Here is a 17,053-nt window from a genome sequence, read left to right on the forward strand (position 1 = left end):
CTTTTCAGACGGTTTAGTACACAACACAAATAACATCCTAATGAGTTTTTGAGAAAATTGAGTCTGCTCATTAAACAGCGAATAGTATTCTGTCTTCGGAATATATCCATTTGTTTATGGCGGCAAACGCGATAATATTCCTCAAAGTGTCACACCTCTGAACAATATGCTTATTTATATTTCGTTCGTATAAATATGGTAATGATGTATTAATATTAATACACTGACTGCATGCATATGCATTAGTGTATATATTTTACAGGAGCAAAGATAAACGTGAAGAAATCAATAGAGCATGCCAGAAGAAGAGAGGAATATTAATTCATACAGATTTATGAATCAGGAAGCTCTCTGCAAAATGTAATGCTAATAGTTCACCCAGAACTATTTATATGATTATGAATACAGCCCCGGAAAAAAGTTGAGACTCAAGATGTATTGTGGTCATTCCAGTCCGGTGTCTTTTGTATTTCAACCAAATTAAACCTCAGGAGTGACAAAGTCTGACAAAGTTAAGACTGGCAAATGACAACACAAGAAAATGACCATTTTTAAAAAACTTTTCCTAAATACATGTAGACCCATTACTGTTGTACTGCTTAAAAGTGAACATGAACTTTTTCAGCATTTGAGATGCGAAAAAATAGAGAACATATTTTCTGTTTTTCCACCAGTTTCTCCATTTTCTGCAAATAAATGCAAATAGAAACAATATTTTTATTTGAAATTTGGTAGAAATATTGTTAGTAGTACACAGAATGAAACAAAAATGATCATTTTACCAAAACACACACCTATAAACAGTCTCTTCATTTTGAACGTGTCTGTATATGCTTGTATATATTTCTCTTATTGTTTTGAACGGTGTAATACAAATAAAGCTTAACTAACTTCCTAACAAACTAAATTAGAAACAAACTTACAAAATAAACAAACAAACTAAAAAATGAAATGAGAAACAAACATTGCAGACCACAGTCAAGACAATTCATCCTTTCAGAAGCACAGACACTTTTCGGGCTAAAATACAGATATCTGCAACATAATGTATGAAAATGGACAAAATATGCAAATAGAAAGTGCCTGAGGACTCTTGATTGAAGTATAAATGAAACATGTTATTAGAGAGCAACAAAGCTCTGTTCGATTCCATCTAACAAGTGCATGACACAAGCATCAAAGAGGCCAGAACTTCAGAACTGCTGACAGAGAGAGAAAAAAAATGTCTGATACACGAGGGAACGGGCGGACAAATGACATTACAGAGGACATGAATTACTGCCGCTGCCGCAGAAACCCACCGGCAAATTAGCAGACACAGATGAGTCCGATGATGCCTGAAGATCACACAGATATCAACCTAACACCTGCTGACAAACTGCATTTAAACAAACCGCCCAAAACCAGATGAAACACAAATGAGAACTCCATCAAATCTCCTGAGCTATGAAAGAGATCTTTCTCTGTGTCTTAACCACACATAAATATTTTGAGTTCAGTTTGTGTGTTTTTGCCATTATACAAAAGTGTTGTTTTTCCAGACACTATCTCACATCATTCAGACAAATGATATTGACTGAGAGAAAACACGTCTTCACCCTGAAGCCTGAGGCCGTAGACCTCTGCATCTGAATATGATGTCTGGAGAAACATTTATAAAAACACGAGCGGCTCTCAGAAGCTATTGCTTTTCTCGATAAAAACATTTTATTGCTTTGAGCATCAACTGTGATGTTAATGTGTCTCTTTTATCAAGTTTGGCCAAGCACACCATGTGCATATCGCTGCTGTCCTTCTGAAATCTCCGGTCTCCATATTTTGTGATATTTGTTTTTTGTAAAAAAATCACTATTATTTGTCACCCTTTATGTTTGATACTGGGTTTCCAACCACACTCTTAAAAATAATTCAGTGGCTTAGTAAATATTACCAATAATAAGCACTTATATTAACTTATTAAAATCTTTGAAAACTATTTTTTTAGTGGGACATATAAAAAATGATTAAAATCCAACAGTTATTTTCTCTAAAATATAGAAGTTAAAAAAAGTTGATTTAATGAAAAATGAAATTAATTAAAAAATTTAACGAAATTAATTAACAAATTATATTTTTAATATACACTTAATATTTTTTGTGAATTCTAATAGTTACTCAGATTTATTTAATTTGTTTTTACATACATTAACACAATTTAAACAGTATATTTCAATGATTTCACAGCTTTAGAATGTACTCAAATTTCTTTTAGCGTAAATTGTTTCACGTAAAATCACCTTAAATTGTTTTTAGAGTGAAACAAAAGTATTAAAATATTCCTTGACAACACCCCATTTAGTCATTTAAAATGTACAGTGTTTTTTTGTATTTCCTGAAAAACTGTGAATTTGGACATCCCTGGTTTCAGAAGGATGGCGACGATTCCATTAAACAAACATAGGCAGGTAAAATACTTGAAAGTAGGGCTGTCACGATATCCAGTTTTTACTACACAATTATTGCGCCCCAAAAAATTCACGATAACAGTATTATCTGTTATCTCTATATTTATTGAAACGTTAATAAAAATAAATAAATGATGGCATCAATGAAATTCAATTTGTGCTTTGTCTGTTATTTGGTCAATGAATCACACTTAAAATAAAAGTGTGTGAAGGCAGAGAGAGAGAGAGTTTGCAATGGGATTCTGAATAGTTTACGATACGCGTCGAATTAACGTGATTTTGATAATTGTGGTTTAATATCCCGATTATTGTCAATACCGGTCTATTGTGGCAGGTCTACTCGAAAGCATTTAAATGTTAAGGTTTGATCAGAGATGCTTGCTCTTACAAACAGCATTAAATACGACAGGTTTATAATCAATACTCTTCCAGTTCTGCCAAGGACACGTCTGGATCTATCTGAGATCTGGAGATATTGTGGACCTCCCGGATTTCAGTGGATCAATGGAAGGTGTTTAAAACAAAAGACATTAATGAGATGAAGATGAATATCTGAAATAGAAAATGACATCCTTTGCTTTTAACAAAGACAAATGAGTCAAGTAAGTTGGTGGTGATAACAACATTTCGAGCCAAATATTATTCATAAAACATTAAACGGAAGCACTTTTTTTCAACGTTTGTTCAGAAGGCATTGACATTGAATCCAGGCTACCGGACAGAACTGTGTCACACGCAGCACAGTCATGTGACCACGACAAAACTGCGTTTGTGCCTTGGAACGTAAACCAAAATGTAAACCATGCAGTTACCGTAGCGACTGGGCCATGCGCCGTAGGTCTTCGTTCTGTTGCTTCAATCTCTCCAGTTTGGTCAGGATCTTGGCCAGCTCGCGGCTGGAGCGGGGCGCGCGGTCGCCGTCCTTCACCAGATGACCCCCGATATAAAAGAGCAACGTCCCCCAGGCCAAGAGAACCAGCGCTATCCAGCGCCATGAGCCCGGCCATGGACGCATGCTGCTGCCAGAGGCCAGTCACAACAGATGGCAGACGGGCATGCTGGCACAGCCAATCGGAGCACAGCTTCAGTGGACGATCCGTTTATGTTGGTACGTCAACACACCACCGATTTTTATGCATGGCGACCGGTCAGGATGGAAGATCTTCCATTGTGTTTCTGGAGTTTGTTGGTATCACTGCTGCATTGCTTTGGGTTTCTCAGGTGTGAGGTTGGGTTCTCCGCATGCATTGCAGTTCTGTGGAGAGCGAGAGAGAGAGAGTTAGAACACATGACCGCTGTTTGTTTGGGAAGATCTCATCTGTGCCGCACTCCGTCTCCCATCGCAACCCTTTTATTTTCAGATTCAGACTGTGACAGCCGTATCCCCCCCACACGCTCGTCCCGCAGACGTTGACATGCTTTGCGACTGACTGTCACACTGTCAAACTGAAGTGATGAGTTTCAAACAACACCCAAACACCGACATCATCACTTCCCCTCCAGAGCGCATGACGTGAGGGTAATGATGTGCATGTGTACGTTTGTGTGGCATCTTCACCTGGCGTAACGCTGATGTTATCTGAAAATATCTTCACCGCAACTACAAGGAACCTATGACGACTTCTGCTGTCTTGTGCAGTGAAACCGCTCCGGTGCTCATGACAGGTTGGGACGTCTCTCTCGCTCTCAGTGTGAAAAACTGTGATGGAGAATGTGATGATGATCGTCTTGTGATGCATCTTCATTAAACATAAACAGACCATCAGTTTTTATCAAGAGTGACGGGGACAGACTACATAAAAAGAGAGCGAAAGAGAGGACTGTCAGAAGTACAGTAAAGTTAAAGAAAAGAAATGGATTTTTTTCCGTTTTCATGAGCACATAATACACAATCTGATTAAAATCGAGTCAGATCTCATTTTATTAGAGACAGATCATTTGTATCGGCTGACGGTTTCATTGATTTACACATTGTCTTCATCGCATTACCACTTTATTCACTGGAGGAACTGAAGTAACAGTACGAGCATATGAAGAGTTTGGTTCCAAAATGAGATAGCTTCGTTTTTTAAAAATGTTCAAAAATCATGTTTTTTTATTGTGCCTTCCAATTAATATCAATCAAACTGCAGTTGACATAATAAGACATAATAACTCAAAAAATACAGCCAACTAACACAATAAAAACATGATTTTTGAAAATATTAAAAAGGTGTTATCTCATTCGGGAACTCTTCATTTGTTATAATAGAAACATTTTATATATTATAAATAAGTGAAATATATTTGATTTTATTAATACGTTTATTTATGAAATAAATATATAAATCAGTGGACCCACATTTTCCCATGGTCATCAAGCACCGTCCCACTTTTTTAGGATATATGACGTCATAGTTTGTTTAAAAAATGAAAACGAGTGACTGATACTAAAACACTAACAAAAATTTGTAACTAATATGACTCATAATGATAAATGAACAGCTTATTAGTTCAGGTTAAGGCTATTAAATAGCAGTCCCAAACTAGTTTTTTTTTTAAATAAAATAGTTGGTTTGAGCCACCACCGTAATATAAACATGTACAAAATAACATGGCGATTTGGGAAACAAGAGTTACCGTGGTAAATACACAATACTAACATGAACTGTTAATGAAAGATGAATATGAATATCATACCTTAAAGGAGGAGTTCACTTTCAAATGAAAATTTCCTGATAATTCACTCACCCACATGTCATACAAGCCGTCTGTGTGTTTATTTCTTCTGTCGAAAACAAATTGAGGCTTTTGAGGAAAGCTTTCAAGGGTTCTTAAACGGGGGACCATTATTGGTTACGGTCCAAATTTCAGTTTCATCGTTGCTTCAAAAGGCTCTACACGACACCAGCCGACGAAAAAGGGTGTTGTCAGGCGAAACCATTAGTCATTTTCCAAGGAAACTAAAAATCATATACTTTTTAAAGATAAATATATGGTAAAGCCAGTGAAGGTTCAGTTACCTGCAGGTCATTAGAGATCACATCTTCACACATCTGTCCCATCATGCTTTGTTTCTTCAGCAACGCCACCTCTGACCTTTCAGACTCAAAGCTTCATCATTTTTATGATGCTGCGCAGCTGTCATTTACCTGTCAATCATTCACCGTAACAACGTACTAGTGCATACACTTCTCAACGACAGCTGAATCGTGTGCGTATGACCTCACCATAAATTATAAGGTCAATTGGATAAATCTTACAAAGCACGTCTTTGACTCGCCGTGTCAAAGAGTGTGTGTGGCTACAACTGGCCGGCAAATGAAAATAAAAATCTAGGACGGAAGTCCAGTGGGAAACATCGGACACACCTCATCAAAGCAGGACACAGGCACTGAGATCTGCCGGACCAGAGCCAGAACACATCAAACCAAGAACAAAACGTCTACAGAAAAATACTCTCAGACGCTCCTCTGAAACACAAACTCAGACTCAGGGCTACACCGGGACAAGAGAGGGAAGGTTACCCAAAGCCAAAATTGATTACAATTTTTCATCAATGCAAATTATTTAAAAGCGAAGAGGTCTGCCTTTAAGAAATCAGTACTGATTATTTTACAAAAAAGATCGAAATATATTAGACACAAGCTAAATCATGTAATCGAATGCATACGTGCATCGTGCAAAACTCTTACACAATTTTCACAAAACTATTTTTAAACCATAAACATAAGAAACGTGAGACTAATCTGCTCATGTTCGTCATAAACGAATAGTTTCAAAGCTTAATTTCGACAAATGGACCGGAGAGAAAGTTTGACTTGTGAAATGTGAATGCAGAAATGTTCATTACAAAAGAGCAAAACAAAACTCAGAATAATAAAATAAAAAAATGTACATTGTAAAATTGTTTCCTGTGAGATATCACGGTAAGATATTCACCATACAGTTATCGCGGTCAAAAATCATGATAATGTCACGATCGTGATATCTATCGAAATGGTTTAATAAAAGAAGCAAATAATGCTACACTAAAAAAAAAAGGTTTGTTTAACCTAAGCAATATGGTTTAATGTAACACATTTGTATTGGTTTCTTGTTTAAAGACATATTCATATATTAACATAAATAGGCAACTTTTTGACAACATAATCCATTTGTGTTGGGACAATACGAATCATTTTCATTAAAGCAACACTTTGTAGTTTTTTCGACCTTAAAATAATGTCTCTAAAATGATTTCAGTGGTAGAACAACACTCAAAAGTTCAATAGTGTGGCTTTCACTTACTGAAACTTATGCGGAGGTCTGAGTTCTAAGCATGCATTGCTTCCATGACTGGATTAAGAGAGTAAATGTTAAATTTAAGTGTTATTTTATGCGTTTTATGTGTATGTTATGTGCAGAGAGAGAGTTTGCAACTGCTGTGAAACTTGTGTGTTGAATGGTATACGATTTTACGGTATGCATACATAAACACGATATCAATAATCTCGTTATTGGGCATCACGGTTATTGACAATACCGCTACATTGTGACACCCCAAGTGTGAGATTAAGTTGTCACAGCACATTTATTTAATACCAAATCTATCAAATCTGCACAATTAGGGAAGGACATCTTCTCAACTCGATCTTGAAAGACACTTTCTGCATTAAACACGTGGCATGATAAATTCAGATTCTCTGGATGTATATCCACAACGGCATTGAGAACATGATGCTTTTGCAGACTGGCTTTAGTACAAGAGAACAAACCACGAGCAATCAGACATCTGGTCTTCTCTCTTCATTGCCTCTCCTTTGATTCATCAGTGATGTCCAAACACAATGAACGAGAGGTTAAGCCCCATCTGCTGCGGCCAAACATGGCAAAAAATACACAAGGTCAAGGATGCAGATAACAGCATCTAAATCAATTCTGTGACAGTTTGTGTAGACCATAAACGTATATTGCTGAGAGACTGACAGTCGTCCACAACACAGCTGTGACAACTGTGCATTTACATTTCCAGATGCGTTCAGAGGTGTTAACCGATATCAAACACACATAGACAGCGAAGGGTTACCTGTGGAGAGTCATTTGACATGCTGTCTTTTATTAATTACCAGAAATGAACCATAGGGAACAAACCTGACCTTTACAACCTCCGGTACAGAAAGCGCAGCGGCGGCCACTGCATTACATGCGAGCATGTGTCCGTCCTTCAGTGCTTCTCTGCAGTAATGTGTCGTGATGACAGGTGACCTTTAGAAGTCCACAGGCTGTGGTCACAGCGGGTCCCCGAGAGCACAGCATCAGAACAAACCCCATCAGTCATGGAGTTAAAACCACAGAGAGAGCACAGGCACGGGTTCGCACACTGCTGAAATGTGTTGGCAAAACAGTCTAGAGCATTAAACAGATAGTTTCAAAAATCTGTCATCATTTATTCACGCTCATGTGGTTGTAACCCGTATGCGAGTCTTCCTTCAGTGGAACACAAAAGAAGATATTTTGAGAAATGTCTAAGTGGTTTTGTGTTCATACAATGGAAGTCAATGGGGTTCAATGTTGTTTGATTATCAGCATTCTTCAAAATATCTTCTTTTGTGTTCCGCTGAAAAAAAAACCTCATACAGGGGAGGAGAACTATCCCTTTAAAAAAGCGTCAAAGTCTTACTGTAAATATCATTCTGGTGCAGATTCTAGATGAGCAACTTTGACCAAAACGTTGATCAAGAATTTTGTTAGTCCGTATTTTGCATTTGGCATATTACAGTATACTAGTGGGAGCCACCATCGCGCCAAACCGTTCTCGTTGTTTAAAGGGGTGATACGACACGGCTAAAATGAATATTATGGTTTGTTTTAGATGTAATGCAATGTGTATACATGATTTAAGGTTCAAAACGCTGTATTTTACACACACCGTGCATGTTTGTATCTCCTCTCACGTGCAGATTTTTAACAAAGCTCATGGCTCTGAAAAGCGAGGTGTGCTGTGATTGGCCAGTTAATCAGTGCGTAGTGATTGGTGGAATACTGCAAGCGTGTGAGGGAAATGTAACGCCTCTTACCATATTTGGAACATCAGGTTCCTCTTCAATTGTACTGACAGGTACGCCCACCTTACTTGCGTATACATTTGGGCGGTCTCAGTCCAATCAGACCACCAACTGACGTAGATTGTGGGGGATGTGGCTACACGAGGTGTTTCAGGCAGGTAAGCGTTCGCTTTTAGATAGAATTTTTGTGCCCACACTTTAATTTTTGCAATTTTACGTGTCTAATACATGCATGGGCAACTTATAACACACCAAAGACACAGAACAACACGTGTTCACGCCATATGACCCCTTTAATCCTTCTACTTCCTAGCGATCAAGGCCAGCCTGTACGTAAATGGTTTCATTTTCCACCGCAGTGCTGATAACATTTACATTTAGTCATGTAGCAGACGCTTTTATCCAAAGCGACTTACACATGAGGTAAACAATGGAAGCAATTTGAACAACATAAGGATTTTTTTTGAAAGAGTAGAAAAGAGATAGAAGTCAGAGCTGATCGGTCAGGTGCTGACGGAAGAGATGTGTTTTCAGACGGGTCTTAACGATGGCCACAGAATCTGCTGATCTTGTAGCAGCGGGCAGATCATTCCATAAATGTGGAACCGATCCTGAGAAGGTACGTGAGAGAGACCTTTGACCTTTGACCTTTTTGGGACGGCACCACAAGACATCGTTCGTTTGCAGAGCGCAGCTGATAACGGAAGTCTTTAGAATGCAAACACAAACGCATCATGGTCACGTGGAAACATAACAGTAACCGTTTCAGACCAAGCTTAGAACGGTTCGGCATGATGGTGGAAAAGCGCTCTGCGTCATGTATTTTCCTGTTTTCTGTCATTTTGTTTTTTCTTATATCTGTGCTGTTTTTTCTTCAGATCTAGAGTGTGTTTTCTGTAAAGCTGCTTTGCAAAATTGTTGTGAAATGTGCTAAAATTTAATTATGCACATCATTTCTAATGTACAAAACTAAATAAACCCAATAAAACACTGACTGATTTACCCGACATTGTGGGAGCACCCAACATGTTTACAAACAACTTTGATGTGAAGACACATTTCCCATGCACTTCACATGTACTGCATGTGATGTTGAAACCTCTATGTTGCCTATCAATACTAACATAACTCAGTGACCGAGTGAGAGAGAGAGAGAGAGAGAGAGAGAGAGAGACTGCGCAACAGAAACAAGGACAAGGAGAGACAGGTCAAGAAAACAGACGTCATCCACCATAAGCTGATTTACAGTATGTGCCTACTAAAAGATCATCCGTGTATCTGCTCCATGAACACATGAATCTGTCCTTCTCGCGGTCTGTAAAAACTGAATTAATTCAATACAGCATCACTGTAATGTACTGAGCTGCATTTTTACAGTTTTGCATTGTTCTCTGTGATTGTGTTGAAGATGTATTGAATATATATTCATGTAATAGACTGAAAATATACAAGATAATCCTGTTCCCTGCTCTGACCCTTGCCTGCATCTTTTGCCGGAAAAACCAGCCTCTCGTTCGCCTGTAGCTGAGGGATAACGGATGTTAGACATTATCATTAATAGCGTTGTCAATATGGATATTTCTCTTAAACAAACGCATGGATTCGCTTCAGAAGACCCGTGTTAAGACCACAGAGCCGCGTCGAGCCGTTTTTGATCAATGGATGCACTTTTTGGAGCCTCAAAAAATCAACACCCATTCACTCCCATTCAACCGCTCGGAAGTAAAAGGATATGTGGTATTATAACTCCGACTGCATTATTCTTCAAGAAGAAAGTCATATTCACTTAAGATGCCTTGAGGGTGCGTAAAACATGGGGACATTGTGATTCATGGCTGAAGTATCGCTTTAAAAACGCTGTACAGCAGCACAGAGCGGCGTAATAAAACTCATCTGTTGCTGAAATATGATTTAGCCTTTCTCTGAAATAAGCCAACTCAACGTAAAAATGAAATTCTATGAGAATGACCCATGAAGTCCATTTCCTCCCCATGAGATACATTTAATGAAAAAAGGAAACAATGTTTGGTGCGGCCAAAACCTTATTGGAGTTTTCTGAAAGTAGACCCATAAGGGTCACATATAAAAACAGGCCAGATTAGAAAATACTGCCAGCGCAGAACATTGAGAGTGTTGGAGCGAAAAGTGCTGGTTTTGCGGTTTTGTTTATAGGAGGTAAACTTTATAAACGTTATAAACCCTCTTGTGAGACCGTACGTTAGGACACACACAGAGAAAAGTGTGGCAGAACTTATAAAAATATTGAGTTTCTGCAGTGCTCATGGTTTACAACTTCAATTTAAACCAATTCTGACAATTCTCTAGGAAAAGAATATCTATCCAGGATGTTTTTACAGAGAATGAACACACGTTTGAGAGCATCCATCAGACATCGGTGTGACAGGTTTGATTGACAGCAACGTCACAGCGCGCATCAGACATGCATCTCACACACCGATGATTGATGATCAAAACACGACCCCACACACACATAATGATGTTTACTTTCCATAAACTTCTACTGTTTTCCTATACAGCCAGTTATAAATACTTTAACCAAACCCTGACCGACACATAAAAAACCTTGACATTAGGGAAATAAAATGCTTCACGAGGGTAGAGAGAATATGGCCTTCTGAATCGGTAAGTGTTGTGAAGACTACAAGTCTGCAAATGTCTGATCTCGCCTACATCACTTCACATGTCCACTTACTGAACGCTGTCACCCACTCACGGTTCATACGCACACCTGAAACATGACAAATGGAGGAAAGACTCACGTCTGATTCGACAGAGACTGACTGCATTCAATGATGGAAGTGTGCGCTGGACAGTATGCAGTGTCAACTCTGAAACGTACAAGGTGTGTACTTAGGAAGTGTGCAGTGTTACGTGTGCAAAATAGATGCTGCTAAACACACATTTTTTTAAGGATGAAAGACAGAGATGGGTCTTAAGTAGTCTCAGCCTCAGACGTCACGCCCATGGACCATTGGCTAAACGTCTGATGCATACGGCACACTTTTCTGGAAAGACTTAAGCACGTTCGAATTTGGTCCTTTTGTGAATTGTGTCCGCTTAGGACCCAATTAAGTAGGTAGTTGTAATGCCTGATCACAAAGTTGTTATCTCGATATGTTTTTGTACGGATAACCGAAGCTGCGTTAGCTTCTAGCGATCTAAATACTATAATATATTCTAAAATATTCTAGCGAGGGTAAAAAAAAAATGTTTAGGAAAAACATATGAGCATATAAGCTTGATGTAACATACACGCCAGTATTTCTGGGTCAACATCTGCTTAACGAACAAAAAACATAACTTGATATTCTTAAATATCCCCGCTATTATAGTAAATAACTAAAACAGTAAGAAGGAGATTTGTTTGATTTCACATGCCATTGCCTCGATTATGTACTATTATGTGAAGCATTTAGTGAAAAATACAATAATGGTCATTTTAACAAAGTACTAGTGACATAAATCGTAATGTCATTTTGTAAGAATTGCAATCAGGCGCTAAAAAGAGTACCCAATAGAAGTTCTTTTAGGCAACAGAATCACGCGGGGTCCTAAAGGGGACGGTTTCGAGAGGGGACTCGATTTGTCATGGGAGACGTGCGTGTCGCGTTCCTTAACGGTCCGCCTGGAAACAACACGAAGCCGTCTGATCTAAGAAGTAAGCTGTCGTGTTTACAACGGTTGCAAAAATAATTCATTTCGATCGACTAAACGCTTAATTCTTAAAAGTATGCGAGGTTCATGGCATAAACTTATAATCATCGTTGTTGCTGTTAACTTTTGACACATTCGTGAATATACACCGGTCTGTTACTGCAGGGATATTTCCACGCCTCTAATCATGACACGGCCTCAAACTGAAACGTGATTGGTTGCTTTACCTGTCAATCATATGGCCTCTTGGGCGGGCCTTGGCCAAAGAAAGCGGCGAAAGCTTCCAGACCTTTAGCTTGAAGGTCTGGCTACGCGAGACTAGGTCTAAAGTAACACACGTAAGTATGTTTATGCCAAGTATTCTTTAAAAAAAAAAAACTTTTCAGTGCTGCTCTTCCAAATGGTCAGAGAGGACACATGATCACAACCCGGTCAAATGCTCAAAACATCACTTTAAAACAGAAACATGCTCCATAAATCCTTGATGTGTGAAGATCAAGAACTCACTTAATGAACGCCGAACTGCCACGTCTGTAATACGTCTGCTAAAGATTTGGAGATCTGGAAAACATCTGCTATGTAAAAACATCTGCTAAACATCTTAAAAAGAGCAGTTTTACATCCATTCTAAATCATAAACATCTTACAGACATCTGATAGATGTCCATATGACGTCTGACAGCAGACGTCTCCGAGACGTATTGCAGATGAGCAAACTATGTATTGCAGATGTCAAATAGACGTAAGCCAGATGGAGTGTGCTATCAGGGATGATGCTCTCAATAAAGAGTCAGAAAAAAACAGGTTGTAACGCTCAAACACAATGTGTGTAGCTCTCGACACAATTCTCCTGCTGTAACTGTCTCTTTGGCGAAGGCGATGGCGTATCTAAGGTTACGCAGCACACAGCGCGCATACCGATGCGTCTCTTATCTGAGAGGACGGTGGAGCGGCTCGACGTGTTTCTGCTCAGGATTCAGAAAGAGAGAATTGCCAACAAGACCTCAGCAGCATCCACTTGATCCAACCTCACCTCTGATATCAGGAGACACCCATGAAATATGCAACTTCATTCACATGCATACTCAGTCTCTGATGGTGGACGGTGAAAAAGTAAGCATGTCCAACGCTCATTTTGTGCATTTCTGCATTTTGAAATGGATTCGAGTGTACTTCATAACACATGTATGCATCGCATTTAGCAGACGTGCTTATAATGAGCTACCTGAATACTAACATCTGGCTTAACGGCACAGACATGTTACAATCAATTCTCCCCCTACATCACATTACAGCAGTGAATCACAGGGTTTGATTCATCCAGACGGTAATTTGCCAGATTGTTAAACAGAATTTTGTCCTTGTTTCTTAAGTAAAACCCTGTGGGTGTACAATCTCCAAACTTTCTTGTAAAACAGCTTGGACTACCTGCCTCCAAAATCTCTCTCCCACAACACACACCCATGTCTGACTCGCCCAATGACCGGAATTAGAGCGAATCCTTCATCCTCAACATTGATAGAGAGAGAGAGAAAAACAGAAAGAGAGAGAGACAGAAAAACTTAAACTTTTATTAAAAACTTTTAAAACCTTTTATTATATTAAAACTACAAAAACTACCAAAGAAAATAATTTTGCAAACCAAATTTATGCGTATGCACCACATCATTCAAATATTAACATATCATTATTTCAAAAAAATTATATTCTAATGTAATTCTTGGGTTTTTCTAAAAGTTGAGTGGGGTACTATGTTAATTCTACAAAATAATCAAAAATGATATATAGTATATATACTGTATATTAGGGCTGTCCAACTATTAATCGTGATTAATTGCATCTGGAATAAAAGTTTGTGTTTACATAATATATGTCGCTGTTGTGTGCATATTAATTTTGTATTTATGAACACACACAAATGCATATATTTAAGAAAAATATAAAATATAACAATTAATAAACTTTTATTTAGAATTTCAATTATTGGTAAATATAAATTAATACATTTAAATATTTCCTAAATATATAGACAAGTATTTGTATGTTTTGTCTTTATAAATACAAAATTAATATGCACAGTACACAGATATATATTATTTAAACACAAACCTTTATTCTGGATGCGATTAATCGCGATTAATCGTTTGACAGCCCTAATATATATATATATATATATCTTCTTAAGCATAGACATAAAATTAAAGCTAATAATGCAGGAGGTTGAGTGGTCTAAAATATTTCATCAGACTAAATTTAGAAAGGCACTTTCTAGACGACGCTTTAAACTCATTGTCAGCACCTTCATGAAGTTGCATCACTAAACTGAACCCATTTACAGCTCTCAAAACAGCGCTCGGGTATCAAATCCACCGCTTTCAACAACACATCTCAACACAAACCGCCAACATTAGTGACTTCCTGCTGATTTAACCTCAACACACAACCAAGCGGCAACCTTCCGATCTCTCTCGTGAAGCCGCTAGAGACTGGCTCTAATAGGGGGCTGAATCTCATTGAGCCCCATGTTAAAATGGGCAACTTTACAGCAGAAAAAAACATGTTTAAAGCCTTGGACAAAACGTGATTTTGGTCTATATAGCTAATTTTACCCTTCATGACAATTGTGAGGAGCGTGAATTTTTTTATAACTCACCCGTTTAACTTATATTAAGCCTTAAAATTCTGCAAATTAGGTGCGTGGCCACTTGAGTGACAAGTGGTTTTAGCAACCAGGCGCCTCAGCCACAACCACGTCCCGCCTCTTTGCCCATTTTCGATTATCCGGGAGTGACGCGCTGCTAAGATGCCGATGGCCAGCCCAGCCCACTTTAAGCGTACGAGTGACGTCACGGACACTACGTCCATATTTTATACAGTCTAGGCACACAACACGATCTTCACTAAAGCCGTACAGATGCCACACGCACGGTCGACACATGGTCAGTCTGGATGTGTACAAATGAGCTGTCTTGTCGAAAACTGACTGCTGGACCGATGCACTTGAACGCCGGTGACCAACAACAACAGTCACCATTACTGTATATCTACAGTGTGCCAGCGAAAATTGGTTGGCTAAGGTCAGCATCACTATATCTAGAAAAGATTTAATTAATTTAACAAAACAAAGAACAGCCTATCCTGTGAAACAGAAAGAAACAACATTAAATAAAGGTTGGGTCGTCTTTCATCTCGGCTCCTATAACATCGAAGTCACAAGCGTTTACCTGCTTTCTCCTCCTTATGCAAACATTTATCATAATCCCAGTGATGTAAATGGTAGTTCCTCTCAACCAGTGTTTGGTGTAACTAGTTACTAATTAGTTACTTTTCCCATTACGTCCTTTATGGCACATCTTGAGACAGGCTAGAAATGCACATGGAGTCACACACTGTGGAGTTTTTACTAATAAAGTGTGTTAATGCAAATAGATGGTGATTTACACATGTCATGTGTGTGTGTGGGGGTTCTTCTCTGTGCATCTGTTTTCATTGACAGAAATAAAACAGATGTCAGAAATTATTATCCAATCAAATCCCCTTCCTCAGTATGACATCATCATTACCTATAATCCCCCACAACACATCACTCTCGATGCGCACATCGCCTGTCATGGCCAGGTGTTATACAGCGGAGCTTCTTGCAAACGTACTGTTCTCTATTTACTCTCACAGAGAAATAAACACCAGCTCATGAATACTGTGACATTTAAACACAGAACTTTATATTTTCAGTGTACGGGTATTGAGAAAAAGGCTCTGGAAACACATTTATCACTTAACACATAAACCTTTTAAAGTTAACCCTCAAAGTGACATTAAAACAGAGACTTAATGTAGAACAGCACCAAAAGCATTGTGAAAACTACATTTCAACGGTTTTTGGAGTCAAAAACCTTGGGCAACATTCATAAATAACAATATATAACAGTGTATAAAAGTGCCCAATATGACTATTAAACGTGGAAACATGGGGCTGGAGTCTCATGTACTCTTACTGTAGGTGAAATGAATGTGCTGAGCTGTTGAAACTCATGAGAGGGTCTGAAGAGATAATGAAGTCTATTGAACAGAGGATGTGAATGTAAAAATGTGCTGTGGTGTGTGAATATGATTTTATTCTTCTCTCTTTCAGCCTGTGAAAGTGTCTGTTATCCACAAGAGCAGTGAACAGCTCACTGCAGATCTGAAGTGTGTGAGAAGAGACTGTTGAACATCAGCACTGGAGAAACAATCTTCACCTATGAGCTCCTGTGATAAGACCCACACACGTACACCAAACACACGCACACACACACACGCACGCACACGCACGCACGCACGCACGCACGCACGCACACACACACACGTGCACAAACCTACCATGAACAAACACACACACTGAAACATACACATACGGTAAAGTAAACAAACACACACACACACACACACACACACCCACGCACGCACACACACACACACACACACACACACTCAAACAAACACACAGTTGAACAAACACACAGACACACACACGCACAGCACACTCAAACAAACAAACACACTAAACAAAAATCAATTAACCGCACACACACACACACAGACTCCACAGAGAAGAAGAGATTAATGCTCAGCTGCTAAATCTCAAGAGAACATAAATGTGTAGATGCCCCAGACTTCAGGGATTTGAATAGCAGATTGAGAATCATCAGATGTATTATGGGGTTTCGAGTCTCGTACAGTATGAAAGCATCTGAAAGATCAGACCATCATCATTGCTGAGAAACTCCTGAGATTTCACACATCACACACACAAACATCCGTGCCTTCATGTTAACATCTCACACAATTACATAAGAGAAACCAAAAGATCACAGACACTTGGAAGCGGGCTTTTTTAACTCGGGCAAACAAGCAACGCAATGGCAACCA

At 38.7% G+C, this 17,053-nt stretch overlaps 1 protein-coding gene across 4 annotated transcripts in view; it reads right to left on the bottom strand.

Moving 5' to 3' along the window:
* Positions 1–17,053, bottom strand: part of fut8b (fucosyltransferase 8b (alpha (1,6) fucosyltransferase)) — a 52,024-nt gene that overhangs the window by 25,371 nt on the left and 9,600 nt on the right. For all 4 annotated transcript variants that reach the window (XM_057353722.1, XM_057353719.1, XM_057353721.1 and 1 more), the window contains one exon: positions 3,257–3,699. In XM_057353722.1, the coding sequence (XP_057209705.1) occupies positions 3,257–3,459 (203 nt within the window). In that variant the 5' untranslated portion in view covers positions 3,460–3,699. The remainder of the gene's footprint in view (positions 1–3,256; positions 3,700–17,053) is intronic.

This window comes from Triplophysa rosa, linkage group LG15 (genome assembly GCF_024868665.1).
Source record: "Triplophysa rosa linkage group LG15, Trosa_1v2, whole genome shotgun sequence".
Taxonomy (NCBI): Eukaryota; Metazoa; Chordata; class Actinopteri; order Cypriniformes; family Nemacheilidae; genus Triplophysa; species Triplophysa rosa.